Below are 21,364 nucleotides of genomic sequence, written 5' to 3' on the forward strand. Positions count from 1 at the left end.
TACAGCAGTGTGTGTGTGTGTGTGTGTGTTGTATGCCTTCAAGTCATTTCCAACCCATGGAGACCCTAAGGTGACCCTATCATGAGGATTTCCTGGCCAGGTTTGATCAGAGGTTTGCCATTGCCTTCCCCTGAGGCTGAGAGAGTGTGACTTTCCCAATGGGTTTCCTGGCTAAGCTGGGAATCAAACCCTGGTCTCCAGAGTCCCAGGCCAACACCCAAACCACTAGGCCACACTACCTTTCCAGATCTTTGCTACAAAGCTCTAAACAGTGTGGAGCCAGGATAGCATCAGAGAAACCACTTCCAGGCACATGAAGTTCATCATGGTGTTCATCAATTGAACCCTGTAATTTTTTTAATGGAACCCATCCCTTATTAAAAAGACGGTAGGGAGGGAATCCAAAACACCTGTGTCTGGCTAAGCGTTTCAAACCGAGACCCTCCAATAACTGGCTAATTGCCAAATTAATATCTATTAATGGGATGCCGGCCTCCTCTTTGCCCTTTCCCTGAGAAAATATTTCTCCAGCCCTGACAAGGATAGTAATGGCTCTGGCTCACACCCAAAAGGACAGCAGCAGCGAAAGGAGGAAAAACCTCTTTTGAGTGGAGAAAGGAGGGACCAGCTTTTGCAAGCTTTTTCCCAGGAAAGTTTGTCTGAACAGAGCCATAAGGTGCATCTGCACTGTAGAAACAATGCACTTTGACATGGCTTTAAGTGCTATAACTTCATTTTATGTAATCCTGGGACTGGTAGTTTCACAAGGTCTTTAGCTTCCTCTGTCAAAGAGTTCTAGTCGCTTCATGAAATGACAAATCCCTGTAGGATGGAGCCATGGCAGTTAAAGGGCAAAATTGGCATATGATTTTGTTTTGCTCAGAAAACAGCCTTTTCTGTGCAGAATATGATGTATTTATTTATGGCAGAAAAAGCTCTTTTCTGAACCAAAAATATATATAAATCCCAATTTTGCACTGAATAACTCCCCCGGTTATAGCATTTCCTGCAGTGCAAATCATGGTTTTTTTCTATGTAGAAAATCATATTTCTGCTTGTTGTTGCGTTGCAGTGGTGTGCCTTCAAGTCCTGTTTCCGAATTATGGAGACCCTGTCACGGGTCATCTCTTGGCAAGATTTGTTCAGAGGTTTGCCATTGCCTTCCCCTGAAGCTGAGAGTGTGTGACTTGCACTTAGGGCGGAAAAATGAAATGCACAGATATAGGATGGGAGACACTTGGCTGAATGAAACTATGTGTGAAAGGGCTCTAGGAGTCCAAGAAGACCACAAGTTGAACATGAGTCAAAAGTGTGATGCAGCAGCTAACAAGGCCAATGCAATTTTAGGCTGCATCAATAGAAGTATAGTGTCTAGATCAAAAGAGGTAATAGTGCCACTGTATTCTGCTCTGGTCAGGCCCCACCTGGAATAATCTTGTGTCTAGTTCTGGGCTCCACAATTTAAGAAGGACATTGAGAAACTGGAGCGTGTCCAAAGGAGGGCGACTAAAATGGTGAAGGGCCTGGAAACCATGTCCTATAAGGAATGACTTAGGGAGCTGGGGATGTTTAGCCTGGAGAAGAGAAGGTTAAGAAGTGATATGATAGCCCTGTGTAAATACTTGAAGGGATGTCATATTGAGGAGGGAGCAAGCTTGTTTTCTGCTGCTCCAGAAACTTGGACCTGGAGCAATGGATGCAAGCTCCAGGAAAAGAGATTCCACCTCAACATTAGGAGGAACTTCCTGACAGTAAGGGCTGTTTGACAGTGGAATACACTCCTTCTTCTGAGATTGTGGTGGAGTCTCCTTCATTGGAGGTCTTTAAACAGAGGCTGGGTGGCCATCTGTCAGGGATGCTTTGAGTGAGAGTTCCTGCATGGCAGAATGGGGTTGGACTGGATGGCCCTTGTGGTGTTTTCCAACTCTATGATTCTATGATTCTAATGGATTCCCATGGTTTCCACTCAAACCCTGGTCTCTAATGTTGTAGTCCAACACTCAAACCATTACACCATGTTGGCTCTCAGAACCGGCGTCCTCCGAGATAATATATGGAGAGCTGAGGGCCATGACATTACCTTGGAGAAGCTTGAGACAGCCCCAGGTCTACTGTATCTCAATGTTGAGTTAGATCTTCAATTGCAGACCAGCTGTCTTCCCTTCTCTCTTGCCCTTTTCTGCAAAAATGTCTCATGCATACCTTCAACCTGTAGTTGACTCTACTAAGAGTCCTTTACCAAGGAATCTCCTGTTAAGAAATCACCTTCCATTTGGGATTCTTTCACTCAGCGACGATCACACAAACACCCAGCAGAATTCAGTTATTTATTTTATTATAAACTTTATTAAACAGATTGTAAAAAATTAATCAAATAAAGAAACTTACATGCAATTACAAGTAAATACATATATATACGCACATAACACACAAACATACAAACATAGTTCATGACAAATAAGACTTCCTGAGCTTCCAACAGATTATTCTTTTTGACTGATCTCACCAAAGTCTCCTAACCAATAAGTTCAATGATCGCAACAGCCTTGGAGAGATCTAAAAAGAAAACGAAATCTGAATCTACCTGACTAAACTAATCAAACTGAACTATTATCACTTGTGCTCAAATTATTAATTGATAATACTTACAGTCTTTTCTATACCCCTACCTGGCATTGGTTAATCGAACCTCCCCGTTTTCTTTAAATTATTAAATAAGTAATACATACATCTCATTTTCTTTTTCCAGGTAATTTAACACCAGATCCCAGACCTTGTTTTCATCGTCCCAATCCAGACCTTTCAATATAATAATAATAATAATAATAATAATAATAATAATAATAATAATAATAATAATATCCCGCCTCTCCATGTGGATCGAGGCGGGTTACAGAATACAAAATACAATTCCCAACAAAGTACTAGACATAGAACTACAAAACATATAAAACCGTAACAACAAGCGTAATCCCACATATCCCTTTGAAAAAGAAAAAAGAGTTCATACATAACCAAAAGCATTAAAATAGTTAAAATAATTAAAAAATGGAGTACAGGTAAGTTTATCTAGTTTGATACAATCCACTACTTTATCTAACCGTTCTTGTATATCCAGACGTTCTTTACTCTTCCAGCGTTTTGCAAAAGCTACGGAGGACGTATAAAACAATAATTTACCGTACTTTTTTTCTCCCCCCCAATTGGTCATATCCGGCAGAATTTATTTAACCTTCAGCCGACTGCTCAACCAAGTTGAAATTATTGATAGCCCATCAGTAATAATCAAGATGGAGAGGTTAAATGAAGTGGCGCCCCCCCTCTCCTCCACACACACACACATATATATATATGAGAGAGATAGAGAGAGAGAGCCATTGAACTGGTAACAGGAGTAGAAATGCCATCTCAGCTTGGAGAACTCAGTCGAAGAACTCAGCTGCGGATGGGAAATAAAACTGTTAAGCGATGGCCGCTCTCCAATCCGTCACAAGGGTAATGAAGTTTGGCTTTAGTCAGGTTACATGTCAGCAAATATACATCTCACCGACAGCCTCTAAGAGACCCTTAAGATTCTGCTTATTGTTTTATATAGATAGGGGTCGGCTGCTGATAGATGACGGTCAGAGGGCAGGGAGATAAATTTTGCAACGCTCAGCAGGTAAAGTTAATCTCAATCCAGGGCAGTTTTGATAGAAGATCCGTTCCATCAGCAGCAACGGGACACTTCCCCGCACATCCTACAACAATATATATATGCGCCATTAGATTTTGTGCAAATGCCTTGAAATGCCAGGCGGACATTTTCTCTCTCTCTATTCTGTTGTTCCAAAATAAATCAGCACCTGCAAGATTTATGCATTTTTGGATGGAGTGCCAGTCAACAAGGAATTCCAGCTTGAATTTCTAGAGCATTGGTTCTCAACCTTCCTAATGCCGCAAGGCTTTAAGACAGTTCCTCATGTTGTGGTGACCCCCAACTGTAAAATTATTTTTATCTCGATTCCTAAGACCATCAGAAATAAGTGAAAGGGTCATTCAACCCCCAAATAGGTTGTGACCCACAGCTTGGGAACCGCTGTTCTAGATGCTTTGGGGGCAAATATCAACTGAGTCAGAGAGCTAGCCGTTGAGTCAATGTTGGACTCAAACTCTAAGAGAAGGGGATTCAAATCTCCCTTCATCACAGGAACACACTCACTCTGTCAGCCTCACATCAAGACAATGGCAAATCTCCTCTATACAAAATCTTGCCAAAGAAACCCCTAGGAGAGGATCAGCCTATGTTTTGACTTAGAAGGTAAGTAAGGTTGCCCTGGTTTCAACTTGGATGGAGACCACCAATGAATATCAGGTGATACATGCTTTATTTCTGAGGAAGGAACTGGCAAAACCATCACTGAGCATCCCTTGCCTATGAAAACCCTACAAAATCCATGGGATCCCCGTATGTAAAAGTACAACTTGAAGGCACATATACACATGTTTGTTTATGTTGAACTCAACGTAGTTGAGTTCCAATCCCAGTTGTCCATCCCTGTCTTAGGTGGCAATGTGAACTACAATGGACTGAAAAGCCAGCGTTGTTAGTCTGCTTCAAGGCAACCCAAAGCTAACAGATGCAATAAATAAATAAGTAAATAAATAATCCCCTTACCTCCCTGAGTCATAAAAGAGGAACACACCACATGGACAGGCAAGTAATTACTCTTCATGAAGCACCGGAGTCCGTTTCCCATTTTGCAAAGACGTCTTGGAGGGAATCGGAAGTTCTGCTTGAAGACACATTTTGTCAGGTCCCATAATTGATGCATCTTCCCCATCAAGGCAGGCTCCCCAGCTTAGTCCCTGGGGTTTCTAAATAGGAAAGATCTATTCTCGATCTGGCATGCAAGTCTCAGGTAATTGAGGGAAACGTAATCAGACCATCGGTGCACCCTGTTGTCGGTGGAGTTGCAAGAAAACACAACTGCAAAATGGATGCTGCTCAAGACTTCCCATGTCTGTAAGGCTTTAATGGAGCTCTCCGTAGTCCAAAATCGAGCCTCAGTATCCAGGAGACCTCCTTTAAAGAGTCAATATGAATAGTGGTTTGAGTGTTGACTCTGGAGACCAGGGTTCGGTTTCCCACTTGGCCAAGAAACCCACTCTGTGACTATCAGCATCAGTCGAAAGCAATGGCAAACCTCTTCTGAACAAACCATGCCAAGAAAACCCCAGGATAGGGTTGCCTTAGGGTCACCATAAGTCAGAAATGACTCAAAGGCACACAACAACAACCACATACCTCCTTTAAGGCTAGCCAAGCCCCAGGATTCACCAGCCACCATTGCCTTGTGCTTTAACTTCTGCACCAAAGTTGGAGATTGTACATCCAATCCCATCTTCAAGTCCTGCTTTTGCTTCTTATTCTTCTTTTTTAGGGTTTGCACAGTCAATGTCTGACTGAACAGCACTGTGTGCGCACGCACACGGTGTCATGTGCATTCAAGTCAACTTTCAACCACTATATTTTAGGGCTTTCTTGGTCAGATTTCTTCAGAGGGGGCTTGTCATTGCTGCCTTCTGAGGCTAAGAAAAGACATCCAATGGGCTTTCATGGCTGAGCAGGGATTTGAACCCAGGCTCCCCCCAGAGTCTTTGTTTGATACTCAACCCACTGCACTACACTAGGTTTTGCGTATCTAAGAGTGCTTCTGCACTGCAGAAATAATCAAGTTTGACACTGCTTTAACTGCCATGGCTTAGTGCTATGGAACTCTGGAAATTGTCGTTTTGTGAAACATTTAGTCTTCTCTGTCAGAGAGCTCGGGTGCCACAACAAACTACAAATCCCAGGATTCCATAGCATTGGGTCATGGCAAAGGACCTTACAACACGGGGGCTTTTTGAGCGTCAGTTCGCATTGGCCAATGCGTATTCACGTTATAACGCATCGTTCATTCACACCCCCGCTCTCTGAATACGCTTTGCCGATTCGTATTCGAGTCATATCGCGTCATTCATCCACACCTAGGCAGCCTTCCGGATCAAGGTCTTGCACATCGGCCAATGCGTATTCACGCAAAGCGAGACCAGTGCAGATTGGATCACCACACCAGCCCAATACAATGTGTGTTCGCCGATGCACATCGGCAGCTTTGCGCATGCTCTGTGGGGCTCTGAACGGGGCGCAACATTTTTAACTTCCGGGGGTGAAGAATGAGGTCACTGTTTAGCACATCGTGTGGTATCAAGGATATGATATAACCATTGACTGTAGATGTTTGGTGGACTGCATGGTCTTTTGTCCAATGCAGATGCAGCCCAAGCAGCCAGACCATGCCAATCCACCAAACATCTACAGTCAATGGTCATATCAAACTCCATCCTTCTCTATCCAATCTCTCTTTTCTAAAGGATCTGCAGAATGCACTGAAGGCACTACAGATATTCTTGCAAAGCCAGGTCTTGTGAGATGCACACCCAGGTCTCAAATTCAAACAATGAGAGTCTTTGGGACTTGCTTTCCTTCCCAGATGAAGTTTGGAAGCATTTCTGTTAATTGGGACACTTTGCAAAAGCGCTAACCCTCTTCCCTATTTGTCTTTCACTGGGACAGGTAGTTTATCAATGATGGGAAACAGAAAAAAGATCTCTCCTGCTGTGGATCCCAATGAAACCTCAAAAAAACCATTTAAATCCCATTAAGAACTCCCTTACCAGAAGGGAAGTCGACTTAATTGGGAGTCAACATGCATTTTAAACCTCATGTTTAAGGGTGGGATGGGGGACTTAGGGCCCAAACATGATTAACCGAAATCTCTCTCTACAGCTCTACGAGGGATAATTAAATTGTAAATGTTGGCTTTGTTTGCCAAATGAGAAACAATATTTTTTACGGCAGGTTTCCCCCTGCTCTGATACACACACACACACACACACACACACACACACACACTGTCTAGATAAATATAATTAGGTAATGGATGGCGGTTTGTTAGCATTTTATTACATGTGTTTGCAAGGGCATTAAGAGGAATCACAACGGGCACAACAAATATTATCGGCATCCAGATTTCCACGGGTGGGAAACGTGCCTTTCCTTGATCACCAAAAAGGACCCAGGCATGCCTTCGAACAAATTAGCTCTTCTCTTGTTTGGAGCAACAACTCACGTTTTGTCCCTACCCCCAACATTTTGCAGATTTACATATGGCTAAATTCCCCATTGTTATTAGTTACCCAGTGGTGCCTTCAGCATGCATAAGAGCTGAAAGGCATGTTTGCACTGAAAGGCCTTGTGCGGCAAGCATGGGTTGCACCCGTTTTAGAGATGGGGAAATTAAGTCTGCGGATCATCCTGACTGCATCTACACTGCTGGATGAATGCAGTTTGACTCCACTTTAACTGCCATGGCTCAGTGCTATAGCACCCTGGGATTTGTAGTTTGTCAAACTGCATTCGTTCTGCAGTGTAGATGCAGCCCTTGTTCTTCAGGACCCTTTCCAGGGCTTGCAAACATGACTTGTTTGACTGAACCTATCCTCCACCAACCTTGCTTTCTTCCTCTTATCCTATTCCTGATAGGAACCAAATACAATACTGTAGTTGATTATTTTGGCTTTTAATTATAATAAGAAGGATACAAATTTTATTTATATTTTCCTGCCTCTCCCAAATGGACCGAGGCGGGATTACAACCTGATAAAATATACAGAACACAACAATAAAATGCAAAACCATTCAACCAATAGTTCCATTAAAACAGATTCTATCAAAAAGCAAGAGTGGAATAGAGGTATGCAGTTCTTGATCAGAAAAGACGGAACAGTACTTCTTATACAAGGTCAGGTGGGTAAGCCCACCGGAAGAGATCTTAATTTTAAGATTTTAATGCAGGTTAAAGTAGTGGTTTGAGTGTTGGAGTGCGACTCTGGAGACCAAGGTTCGATTCCTACCTTGGCCATGAAACCCTTGGGCAAATCTCACGTTCCCAGCCTCAGAAGATGGCAATGGCAAACCCTCTCTGATTAAACTTACCAAGAAAACCCCATAATAAGTTCTCCTTAGGATTGCCATAAGTTTGAAATGACTCGAAGGCGCACGACGACAACAAGAAAGGTGAGGGCACAGCTGTATGTGGGCATACCTTTATGGGATCTGTGCCTTTTGGTGGAACAGTGCTCAGTTTCGTACATTATGTAGAGTTTCTCATTTTGATCATTGATCCGGTATAACTGGCAACCTCACCCATTGTTGCAGCAAAAGAAATAAGCACATTAATAGCTATTTCCGATCTCACAAAGTTTTAGGGTTAACATTCAAAGCAGGAGATCATGAAGATGGAATTAGCATCATAACAAATGCACAAAACGGAAGAAATCAGCCAATGCCTTTAAACGTATGGAGAGGCAATAAACCACGTCTTTCATTTGAAAATATATTCCCTCCAGCTTAGAAACTGAAGTCCGACTGAAACGGAATAACAAGCTGCTGGGACTTGACTGCATCCCATGTTCAATATTTTTAATAAGAACTGTAAATAATAGATCATTCTGGATTACAATCAGTGATCACTTCCAAATTCTAATGGTATTTCACTTTAGTTATAGCCTGTCTTAACAGCCGTCGGCTGTAAAAGAAACCGTCCTTGCAGCACACACATATCATTTTTAAGAGCTGGAATAAAGTTCTGGAGCAAGTCCATTCATTTAATTTATGGATGCCTGATGGGCCATTCAAGGAATATTGTAGATGATTTTTGTCTCATCAATTTATCCTTGATCGTGTCTCTTTATTTTTTCAAGTTATCTCAAGGGGATGGAGCTTCGTTTTCATTTCAGATTTGGCATTTGATGGAATGCGAGGTGATGCGATTCAACGCATCCAGACAATGCCTAGTTGAGGGAAACTACAGTAGACCCTCCACATTTACTGGGTTAGGGGCACAGGACCCCCATGAAAGTGGAAAAATGCACACTATTTTTTAAAACTGAGAGAACACCTCTCTAGGAATCTCTAGGTCCTTCAGTGCAATTCTATGGTCAACATCCACCAGAAATTGACCACAGAATTGTGCTGGAGGACCTACAAATGCCTAGAGAAGTATTCTCTTTAGGAATCTCTAAGTCATTTGGGGCAACTGTGTGGTCCATCTCTCCTGTCAATTGACCATAGAATTGCACTGGAGGAGCTACAAATGACTAGAGAAATGTTCTCTCTAGGAATCTCTTGGTCCTCCAGCACAATTCTATGGTCAACATCTGCCAGACATTGGCTACAGAATTGTGCTGGAGGATCTACAAATGCCTAGAGACGTTTTCTCTCTAGGAATCTCTAGGTCCTTCAATGCAACTCTGTGGTCAACATCTCCTGAAAATTGACCACAGAATTGGGCTGCAGGACCTACAGATATCTAGAGTAGTGTTCTCTCTAGGAATCTGTAGGTCCCCCAGAGCAACCTCTGGTAAAAATTGGCCATAGAGTTGCATTGTAGGACCTAGAGATTCCTAGAGAACATATTAATCAAATCCATGAATAATCAAATCCAGAAAAGTCTCAGCCGCAAATGAGAAGGCTGACACAGGATGTTATCAGACAAGGGAAATTGGAAGTATAATCCAATGGCAATCTGAATCATGGGGTTTCACGTTATTGTGTGATAGGTACCACATGCAATTTCGGGCAAAGGGAAGTCAGTCTGAATGCAATCGGGGTTTCATGTTATTGCATGAGAGGTGATCACACGCAATTTCGGGCAATGGCAAGCTATTTTTGGGCAATGGGGAGTCAGTTGTAATGCAATTCAAATTCACATAAATTCACTGAACTAGCAAATTCACATGAATGCGTTCTGGCCCCACTTTCTTTTCATTCAAAATTAAGAGAAATTCAAAGTCCATAAATTGGAAGAACTTAGTCATCCAATACAGTCAGCCTTCTCATTTGTGGCTTAGACGTTTTCAGATTTGATTATTAATATGTTCTCTGTAGGAATCCCTAGGTAACTCTATGTCCAACTTTTGCCAGAGGTTGCACTGGAGGACCTAGAGATTCCTAGAGAGACCACTTCTCTTGGCATTTGTAGGTCCTCCAGCACAATTCTATGGTCAACCTCTAGTGGACATTGACCATAGAGTTGCACTAGAGGACCTAGAGATTCCTAGCAAGAACATCTTAATCAAATCTGTAAATAATCAAATCCACAAAAGTCAAAGGAGTTTATCACACAGGAGGAATTTCTCTCAATTTGGACTGAAAAGAAAGTGGGGCCAGAACGCATTCACATGAATTCACTAGTTTAGCGAATTTACATGAATTTGAATTGTGTTTGAACTGACTCCCCATTGCCTGAAAATAGCTTGCCATGGTTCGAAATTGCGTGTGGTAGTCTATCATGCAATAATGTTAAACCCCATGATTGCATTCAGATTGCCATTGGATTATACTTCCAATTTCCCTTGTCTGATAACGTCCAAAGACACAAATCTGAAAGGTCAACTGTAGTGTTAATGGCACAGAGAGAGAAGCCCAGTTTGGTCAGAACCAGGACTTTAGGAAGTTACTGTTTTGGACTATAACTTGGGACACCAAGCAAAGGGAGGCTGTTTTACCTTTGAGGGTGACAGCATTATGAAGAAGCTGAAACAATCCTGGATATTCCTTGTCATCCTAGGAACCTCTGTCTTGAAGTCAGTGAGATGTGTCCAGAGATGCGTTCCTCAAGCAAACAAAGTAAAGCCCTGAAATATTTAGCAATCTGAAAAGACAGGAGATAATTTTCAAGGCACAAAAATATTTCACAGCACAAACAATCCCAGATCCCCGACCCTCGCTGCAGAGCATAATAGACCTTTAATGTATTCCTCCTGTCGACGTTGTGTATCTGCGTGATAATTTTATGTGACAGTGTAATTAAGTTGGAAAACAATTCCCATTTCCTATGTCTTTTATCTATTTATCATCATTTATTTCTTTACTTTCACCCTCCGCCATAAATATCATTGTAAAAGAAGAGTTAAATAAGTTAAACCAATGCAATTACTTCTGCAGATTGGAATTAACTTCATAGATCAATTTGTACCCATTTCCCTTGCTGTTTGCCCTGCGTTGGGTTGCAGTATATTTACGTTGTCAGTGCGGTTTCCGTGTTTGCAAACCGCTCTTGAGTGATGATCTGTGTGTTAAAAGCTGACATTTTAACAGTATTTTCAAACAATTTCATTCATTATCAAATAACCATTTATTACACCGTGGCAATTTCCGAGCGTTTTACTGCCCCCCGCCACTGCGCATTGCTAAACAATGATTAATCAACCAGTGTGCAGATTTTAATGCTTATCACAGCAAATAGAGAAAGTAATATTAAATGGCGACTTGACCATAGCTGGGTCTAAATTTTTATTATTACAGGGTCCCCCCCCCTTTCCTGATGAGTCAATCCATGCAAACTACTTTGATTACTTGTTTCGGACCTGATAAAAGCAATAAGGTAAAAGCAATAAGGCCTCATCTGTCCCAGGGAATGAAGGAGGTTCCTTTTCTTTAACAAACTACAGTAGCAGAAAGCCATGGCAGTGAAAGTGGCGTCAAAGCAGATTAGTTCTGCAGTGCGGACGCAGCCCAGGAGAGCATATCTTGACTTATTTGGCCACAGCTATTGGCTCTCTGTGTGCCTGCGAATGTTTGCATTAATCTAACACAGACCCTGCACTCTGTGTATTCCTTGGAGACTTGCTTTGCTAAATATTGCAGTGGGGCCTTAATTGGCCGACCGTTCTGCTCTCCTCCGTTTTCCCCAGTGCACCTTTTGCATGCTAAGTTAATATAATTAGCAATGTGTTCAGATCGCATAGGAGCCTGGCGTTGCGAGGGACGCGCGGTTAATTATGGAACAACAGCCGTCCATGCGCCAGGATCATGCGGAGGGCAGGGTCTTCCTTCACCTCAGGTCCAGCATCTCTCTCCTTGGCACCTTTTGCCAGTTCCCAGGCAGACACCAGTAATTCCTCATTAACCTTACCCTCCAAGAAATTACAGGAAAACAATCCTTTTTGGTTCAGTTGCTCAGGTTGTGTTTTGTCTGTCGAAACATGGAGCATCACACCAGAGCTAGGGAAAGTTATCTTTTGGGGGGTAGCAAGAATCTAGCAGCCCAATTACAGTTGACAGGAGATTCTGAGAGATATACTGTATATACACTCATTTATTTATTTTATTTTGATTTTTTAATAAAACAAATAGTATATACACTCATCCCTCCATATTTGCAGATTTGATATTTGCGGCTCTGATTATTCACGGTCTTGATTAATATGTTCTCTCTAAGAATATCTCGGTCCTCCAGTGTAACTCTGTGGTCAACTTTAACTAAATGTTGCATTGAAAGACCTAGAGATTCCTAGAGAGGATGCTCTACTAGGCCTTTGTAGCTCCTCCAGTGCAGTTCTATGGTCTGTGTCTGTCAGATGCTGACCACAGAGTTGCATTGGAGGACCTAGAGGTTCCTAGAGAGGTGTCCTCTCAAGTAAAAACATGGTTTTTTTTGTTATTTGTGGTTTTTCCATATTCACAGGGGTCTTGTGCCCCTAATCCTAGCGAATATAGAGGGACAAGTGTAGTCATGTATAAGTCTAGAAATTTTAGTCAAAAAATTGACCCCAAAAACCTGTGTCGACTTATCCATGGGTCAATATAAGTACTATACTTTAATACTTATTTTAAAAGGAACCATATACTGGTGAAAGGAAAGACCATAATCTGCCCTGGAAGCACTGACCTCCCTCTATTACTATTTCGTTTTCATACGGTTCTTTGATCTACGTGTCATCCATACAGTCTTTAGTATGGAGCACAAACATTTAATGTCTGCTGGGATTTTGTATGTTCTTTGACCTTGTTTTGCTTTCGACCATCCTTTACATCCTTGGTTACATGCCCCTAAATTTTACCCTTGACTTATCCAAGGGTCATATCAAAATCCTTAACTTTGGCCCCCAAAACCTGCCCTCGATTTATACATCAGTCCGGTAATCCAAAAGAAGAAAAAGAAGATATATAAAGAAGTTGGATGCAATACACTGAAGAGTTATATAAAAGACATGAAGTATATATATATATATATATATATATATATATATATATATATATGACACATGGATGGAAGAACCCTATGAAAACGAACCCCCAAATGCTAAAAAGCGACGTGGAAGGTGCAATAGGAGAAACTGGGAATAAATAAATAAATCACTAGGGATAGATATCAGATAAAGCTCTAAAAGCAGTAAAAGAAAAGAAGAGAAGCAAAACAAAAGGGAGACAGGAACAAATGCAGAACCACGGATCAACAACGAATGGTGCAAACAGATAAAGACAAATACTGCAAAGATCAATGCGGAGAGACAGAGGACGACAACGGAAAGGGAAGAACAAGAGACCCATTCCAAAAGTCCACAAAGTCTATAGTGACATCTTTGCTTTCTGATGGCGCAATGTATACCAACTTGGTTTCACACCATGCATAAAATGACCTGCAGGGTCTTGTGTATACAAGGTGTGCATGAAACATACAATGAATTTTGTGTTTAGATGTGGGCCCCTTCTCCAAGATCTATCTCACTATGTATATGGAAATATTCCAAAATCCAAAACACTTCTGCCCCCAAGCATTTTGGATATGGCAGACTCAATATGTGTATCTATTGCCTGTGTTGGTGTTGTTGTGTGCCATCATTTCTGACTTATGGCGACCCTTTAAGGTGGTGGACCCATTGTGGGTTTTTCTTGGCAAGGTTTGCTCAGACTTGTCCAAGATCATCCATTGGTTTTCATAGCCAAGCGAGGATTCGAACCTTGGTCCAATACTCGAACCTCGATGCCACGCTGGCTCTATATTCTGCAATAAAATAAAATAATACTGCAACACTGTTCTTTCTGGACGTCTCAATATTTAGGTATTGGCTGCCACTTGGTGGAAAGAGAGAAACATTGCATAGCAATGAAAGATTGGGAAGATTTTCTTAGGGATCATTGACAGTATTTATGCCATTCCCAGAATCAGCACATCCTGGCCCTGCTAAGCTTCATCATGGTGCTGCATTGCAACTCCCATTGGCCCAGCCAGCATGCTGGGAGTTGCAGTCAGACAGCACCCAAAGGGCTGCTCTTTGCCTATAGTTCTACAGTGTAGATGAATTGTTTGGCATCAAACTGTTAGAAATAATGACTTGAAAATAAAATTGCATCGCAGAATGAGTAGAGGAGCAAATTCCTTTTTTTAAAAAATGAACAAATCGCACAACTACAAATCCCAGGCTTCTGCAGGAGGGAGCCATGGCAGTTTAAAGCAATGTCAAACTGCATTATTTTTACAGTGTAGATGCACCCAGAGAAGGCTAGAGACCTTGCAAAACTACAAATCCCAGGATTTCCATAGGGACTGAGCTGCAGCACTTAAAACTGGTGTCAAGCTGCATTATTTCTACAGTGCAGATGCACCCAGAGAAAGCTAAAGGCCTTGCAAAAATACAAATCCTGGGAATCTGCATTTAAAACGGTGTCAAAGTGCATCACTTCTACAGTGCAGAAATGCACCCTTAACCATTGCAACCAGAGCCCTGCTATTTGCATCTCCCCGCCCCTTCATTTGCATCGGCCACGCCCCACCGAACCTCCCAGTCTCTTTACTGTCAACATTCGCGCATGCGTAGTGCTCTCAGCCGCAGCCTTTTCGCGACGGCCTGATCCGCTGGGCGCGCATGCGCATCTGATAACAAACCTTACCCACCCTCAGCCGTCCCGCGTTTTGCGCATGCGCACCGGTCTCTCTCAGTCTTTGCTGTTGTTACTCGACGCCCCTCTGTTATTGAAACGAGGGGGCTCTTTTTCCACTTCCGGTTTATTGGCTAGCACTTCCGGGGCAAGGGTGGGAACCCTCAGAAAAGGCTGTTGAGGGGGTTTGGAAGTGACGCCTTTTCGTCACAATTAAGATTAGGTGAGTATTGGGGGGTTATTATGGGATGCGGGTCTTTTGGGGGGCGGTTTAGGGAGGATTTGGGGCCACAAGGCAGAAATAATCCGGTTTGACTCCGCTTCAACCGCCTGTGGAATGCTGGGATTTGTAGTTCTGCAGGGGGCGGGGTTCTGTCGGGGGGGAACTACAAATCCCAGTACTTTAGGAGCATCTGCACTGAGGAAATAGTGCAGTTTGGCATCGCATGATAGGAAAGGGCAGATGCCATGGCTGATTCCCACAGAATCCTGGGATCTGTAGTTTTTGTGTGAGATATATATTATTATCAATAATAACCTTGAATAATAATTAGTATTTAATAATAATCAACAACTGCATGTTAATAACAACTCTCCAGGACTGAGGGTGCATCTCCACTACAGAAATAATGAATGCACAGCATCCTAGAGCTGGAAGAGACCCCAAGAAGGCCCTGATCCAGTCCGACCCCTTCATCTTCTTCTTCTGCCATGCAGGAACTCTCAGTCAAAGCAGCCCCATTGACAGAGGCCCATCCAGACTCTGCTTAAAGACCTACAAAGGTGGAGACTCTACAGTCGTCTGAGGCACTCTCTTCCGTTATCAAAGACCTCGAACCCTCAGGATTTTCCTGTACTTTGCATCCATTGCTCCATTGTCTCCTGTTCTCTGGAGCTGCAGAAAACAAGTTTGCTCCATCTTCAATGTGGCACCTCTTCAAATATTTAAACAGGGCTATCATATCACCCCTTAAACTTCTCTTCTCCAGGCTAGACCTACCCAGATGGTTCCCAGACCCTTCATAGAACCATAGAGTTGGAAGAGACCACAAGCACCATCCAATCTAACCAGATTCTGCCATGCAGGAACTCTCACTCAAAGCATCCCCATTGACAGATGGCCATCCAGCCTCTGTTTAAAGACCTCTAAGGAAGGAAACTCCATTACACTCCGAGGAAGGAGTGTGTTCCACTGTTGAACAGCCCTCACTGTCAGGAAGTTAATCCTAATGTTGAGCTGGAATCTCTTTTCCTGGAGCTTCCATCCATTGCTCCATATTCTCTGGAGCAGCAGAAAACAAGCTCACTCCCTCCTCAATATGGCATCCCTTCAAATACATAAACAGGGCTATCATGTCTTAACCCTTCTCTTCTCCAGGCTAGACATAACCACCTCTCTAAACCTCTCCTCAGAAGGCTTGGTGGTTTCCGAAGCCCACCTTCAAGTTTCTTAGAGATGGAAGGGGCTCCAAGGGCCCTGATCCAGTCCAACCCCCTTCTTCTGCCATGCAGGAACTCTCACTCAAAGCATCCCCATTGACAGATGGCCATCCAGCCTCTGCTTAAAGACCTCTAAGGAAGGAGACTCCATTACACTCCGAGGAAGGAGTGTGTTCCACTGTCAAATAGCCCTGACTCTCAGGACGTTCCTCCCAATGTTGAGCTGGAATCTCTATTCCTGGAGCTTCCGCCTATTGTTCCATTGTCTCCTATTCTCTGGAGCAGCAGAAAACAAGTTTGCTCCATCCTCAACATGACATCCCTTCCAATATTTAAACAGGGCTCTCATATCACCCCTTAACCTTCTCTTCTCCAGGCTAAACATACCCTGCTTGCTTTCCTCATAGAGCTTCATGGTTTCCAGACCCTTCACCATTTTGGTGTCTCTCCTTTGGATACGCTCCAGTTTCTCAGCATCCTTTTTAAATTGTGGTGAAGTGAACATAATATATTTCCAGGTGAGGCCTGACTAAAGCAGAATAGAGTGGCAATATGACTTCCCTCCGTCTAGTCACTATCCTTCTGTTGACGCAGCCTAGAATCACATTGGCCTTTTTAGCTGCCACGTCGCACTGTGGGCTCATGTTCAACTTGTGACCTACTAGGACTCCTGGATCCTTTTCACACATGGTCTCCTTAAGCTTAAACCATATAATCCAGTCCATACACTCAGATCCTCTGGGAGGCATCTACTTCAACTGGCCAGGACTAGACTGGCAGCTGTCACTCAAAGGACATTTTCATTGGCTTTCCTCTTTCCTCATAAGGCATGATTTCCAGATCCCTCACCATATTTGTCACCCTCCTCTGGACACACCCCAGTTTCTCAACATCCTTTATGAATTGTAGTTCCCAGAACTGGACACAGGATTATTCCAGGTGAAGCCTGACCAAAGCAGAATAGACTGGCACTATGACTTCCCTTGATTCTGCAGTTTCATATCACATTAGCTGCTTTTGCTAAATCCTTCAGAATCCTTGGATTTGTAGTTTTGTATGAGAGCCCACAGCAGGACTACAGATCCCAGGGTTCGGTAGGATGGAGGCTGCATCGACATTGTGGAATTAAGGCGTTTACTTGGCAAGGTTTGCTCAGAAGAGGTTTGCCATGGCTATCCCCTGAGGCTGAGATAGTGTGACACAACCATAGTCACCCAGTCCGTTTCATGGCTGAGCTGAGATTCGAACTCTGATCTCCAAAGTCATAGTCCAACATTCAAACCATGCTGTGCCCCTAACCCCATTGTAAAAGGAATGGAAGGGAATGGAAATAATAAAGAGAGAAGAGTCATAGCTCCAAACCACACTGCAGAAATAATCCAGTTTGAGACTGCTTTAACTGCCCTGGGATTCTGGGAACTGTAGTTTATTGTGGCACCAAAGCTCTCTCTGACAGGAGGCTAAATGTCTTTTCACAAAACTACAGTTCCCAGGATTCCCTAGCACTGAGCCAAGGCAGTTAAAGCAGTCTCAGACTGGATTATTTCTGCAGTGTGTTTTGGACCTTAGTCTTTTATCCTCGGATCAGCCTTCCATAGTTGCTGTGGACCCTAGTTTGCCCCCCATGGATGAAGCAATATCCTAGGACATAAGAATAATGGAGGTTTTGCTAGATTTTGGTGCTAAAGCCCTGGATGTACTGGAAGGCTTTTGTGTGTGCTTTTCAGAGGAAGGAAGATGTTGCGGATGGGTGACTTGCAATAACGGATGTTGCATGGGAAACGAAGCCAGTGTCCTGAAAAAACAGACAGTTTCTGCTTTTGAGTGATGTGTGTGTGTGCGTCAGTGGAGGATATTGAAAAGTTGGCACAGAACTGGTCTGCTTTTCAGAATGGTCAGCCATCAGAGAGATTATTCATCCTTTGTAATATTTCGTATATAGAACACAACATTAATCTCTAAAAGGTTAATCAATACTTGTTTGAAATACATCTGAGGAAGTAGACTGAAGTCTAGGAAAGCTCATGCTGCCAGTTTCTTTCTTTCAGTGAGTCTCAAAGGTGCTACAAGATCTCTCTACATACTGATTCTACAGACTAACACGGCTATACCTTTGAATAATAATAATAATAACAACAACAACCAAATGCATTTGAGAAAGTAGACTCAAGTCTGCGAAATCGCATGCTGCCAATTTCTTTCAGTTAGTCTCAAAGGTGCTACAAGATCTCTCTACTTATTATTATTATTATTGCATCTAAATGTATCTGAGAAAGTAGACTGAAATCTAGGAAATCTCATGCTGCCAGTTTCTTTCAGTGAGTCTCAAAGATCTCTCTACATATTATTGTTGTTGTATCTAAATGCATCTGAGAAAGTAGACTGAAGTCTAGGAAATCTCATTTCTTTCAGCAAAGTTTCTTTCTTTCAGTGAGTCTGAAAGGTGCTACAAGATCTCTCTACATATTACAGTTGCCTCTTTGAACTCATGGGGGATCCGTAATCCCAGCAAATATGGAGGGCTCACTGTATAGTTCATTGTTTGCTAAGTTTGTCTTGTATCAAACTGCAAGCTATAAGAGCCTCTGTAATTGAGTGAAAGAATCTTGTTCTGCATAGCCTGACTTTTGAGATTCTATCATGATAAGAATATCTTCTTGCATCATCAAGAATTTCCAAATTTCCTTTGTGGTAGGATGTCTCTAGTAACCGCCTTTTGGGTCCTTAAAAACACACACACACAACCATTGCAATTCCTTTACTTGGCTAGCCAGATGGGAGATAATGGGGCAGAATCCTGGGCCTTTTTAGGAATAAACATCAAGGGAATTGTGGCCTGTGTGTAAGTGTTAAGTGTGATCCTGGCAGGAGACCATTTGCCCTAACAGACATCGCACAAACAACTGGGTCTTCCACAAAAGTCTTTGCCATCGTTCTGTGTTTTTATGTTCCCGGAGGCTCTTAAATGCCTGCCTTGTTGAGCAAGAAGGATGAGCTGTGAAGAGTATACTGAGCTCATAGCACCTTGGGTTATTGTTATAAGGCAAGGAGTCAAAATCTTCTCTATCAGCTAGATACTAATTGTTGCCTTGTGGTATTCTGGGTGGAGTAGAGAGATTGTGACATCTTCAACTCTGCTTCCTAGTCTCCAGTGTTGACAGTTCTTCTAATAGGGAACTTGTAAGACATTTTATTGTTTGAGGCAAACAGCTAAGCTTGATGTTGTAAGACTGGGGTGTTTTCCTCTCCAGCCTTCTATAGTTATTGGTGGCCGAGTTAAAAATCAGCTGCCCAGTATTGCTAGAAAGCACACATAGCAGTTTCTAAGCACTTTGCAGAACATTTTACAGCTTTTGGGACATGCTGATGTCTCCCAAGAGTTGTGTCAGACTCTTCCCACATCTGCCTTTCAAGCTCCTGATCAGAGAAGAGTGTCTGTGTTGTGTTTTGCTTTGACCCAAACGCACCATCTACATGGTGGAGTCCACCATGTTGAGTGAAGAGACGTTTCAAACAGATGCATGAAACCCACTCTGAGAAAACTTGTGCAGAAAACAGAGGGCACATCATAGAGTTGTCCTTAGATTGCTTTTATATTACTTCGGCTTCATTCTCATGAGCCCATCCACATATAATGTTCCTGTTTCTTATGTATCATTACTCACATGTTTCATTTTGGGCTTCATAGGAAGGCAGTTCAGTTCATGAGCGGTGCTGAGGAAAACATATACTTTACAGCTCTCAACATCTAACACAAAAAGGAGGAATTCTGGATCAAGCAGAAGCTGCCTCGACCATTGAGGCGACGCTGAGGATGGAAGGAGTTGAGCTGAAGGAGGAGTGGCAAGATGAAGATTTTCCAAGGTAAGGAAGGAGTAGTTATGGCAAGGTCTGACTGGCTGTAAAACTTACGTGTCAGAACTTAACAAATATATTTTTTAAAAGGTTTAGTACAATAGCCATAATATATATGACTGAGAAAAACACTGATTTAGTGTGACCTTTTGAGGAGGGTTTTCTTTATTGTTACATTGGAAGTGTCTCACATACATTCATCGATGAGTTTGAATTACATAGTTTTTAAAGCCGAGTCAGTAGTAAGGGCACAGCTATTAGTATGCATAAATTGTTTAAAGAAGCTTAAAGAATAGGACGGGGATGACTGCTATACACAAACTTTTTTGCTTGATTAATGGAACCAGTTCTTACTTAACATGGGCTCCCAGGCATATATGTACGTAATGGCATCTCTTGGCGATGGGACCCAGTCAAAAGACAAAAGTCATTTAAGTTTCATATATACCTTATACACATGTAACTTGAAGGTAACTTTATACACAATACTTTTAATAATTGTGTGAAGAAAACTAAGGTTGTGTACATTGAACCATCAGAAATTGAAAGCGTCACTGTCTCTGCCACCCATAAAAAAGTTTTGGATATTAGAGTATTTTGAAATTCTGGATAAGGGAGACTCAACCTGTGGCAGCAGGTGGCTGCTTTGCTTCTGCACTGACTTCTCTGGCTAGTATAATTCCCTTGTGCTGGCTTATATTCAAGCTGCTCAAAATTATTGTCCAGATGTCATATAAAAGACATGATTGTCCAAAGGAAAAGTGTGTATGGGAGGATAGAGGGTGGGTTTTGTTATGTTCATGCTATCCCCGTAGGTCTTCCCATCTCTGGACACCGAGCATTCACAAGCTGGGATTTGTTTTCCATTCCAGACCTCTACCAGAAGATGATCATATTGAAGATTTGCCAGATCCCTCTGGAACAGGGGACCAACCTGGTAAGACTACAATCTGATAAGATTAGGCAATTATGGCGGGTTACAGATCGCCATGAAGTACATATTCAGTATGTACTAGGGTTAGAAAGGGGCGGTGCTTCCACACACCCCTAACCCTAGTACGGACTGAGTCCGTACAAAATGGCGGCGGCCGTTCCATGATGGCGTGACAAACGCGCCACCTCCAAATGAGGCGGTGCAGACATGACGCCATCGCTCCACGCGAGGCCACTTAATGCGCCCTTTGCGCGGAGCAGGAAGGAGCTCCGTTTCAGAGCTCCTTCCTGGTTTGCGTCGCTGGGTGCAGCCTTCAGACGGCTGCGCCCAGCAACGCAAGGGAGAAAGGGGCCAAGCGGCCCCTTTCTCCTCCTCCCTTTCTC

The 21,364-nt window shown here is 42.8% G+C and overlaps 1 protein-coding gene and 1 long non-coding RNA gene across 5 annotated transcripts in view; one reads left to right on the plus strand and one right to left on the minus strand.

Moving 5' to 3' along the window:
• Positions 1-3,604: 3,604 nt before the first annotated feature.
• On the minus strand, positions 3,605-10,793 carry LOC121934718. Its single transcript, XR_006104666.1, has 3 exons — positions 10,597-10,793; positions 4,658-5,065; positions 3,605-3,740 (listed from the first exon to the last, which is right to left on the minus strand). It is a non-coding gene; the product is annotated as an uncharacterized LOC121934718 (long non-coding RNA).
• Positions 10,794-14,792: 3,999 nt separating this feature from the next.
• Positions 14,793-21,364, plus strand: part of BNIP2 (BCL2 interacting protein 2) — a 15,465-nt gene continuing 8,893 nt past the window's right edge. Inside the window, exons 1-3 of one of the 4 annotated variants that reach the window (XM_042475497.1) lie at positions 14,793-14,975; positions 19,881-20,056; positions 20,920-20,984. In XM_042475497.1, coding sequence (XP_042331431.1) covers positions 20,007-20,056; positions 20,920-20,984 — 115 coding nt within the window. In that variant the 5' untranslated portion in view covers positions 14,793-14,975; positions 19,881-20,006. The remainder of the gene's footprint in view (positions 14,976-19,880; positions 20,057-20,919; positions 20,985-21,364) is intronic. The other 3 variants (XM_042475496.1, XM_042475495.1, XM_042475493.1) reach the window with 3 other exon arrangements.

Source organism: Sceloporus undulatus, chromosome 6 (genome assembly GCF_019175285.1).
Source record: "Sceloporus undulatus isolate JIND9_A2432 ecotype Alabama chromosome 6, SceUnd_v1.1, whole genome shotgun sequence".
In the NCBI taxonomy this organism is placed as follows: Eukaryota; Metazoa; Chordata; class Lepidosauria; order Squamata; family Phrynosomatidae; genus Sceloporus; species Sceloporus undulatus.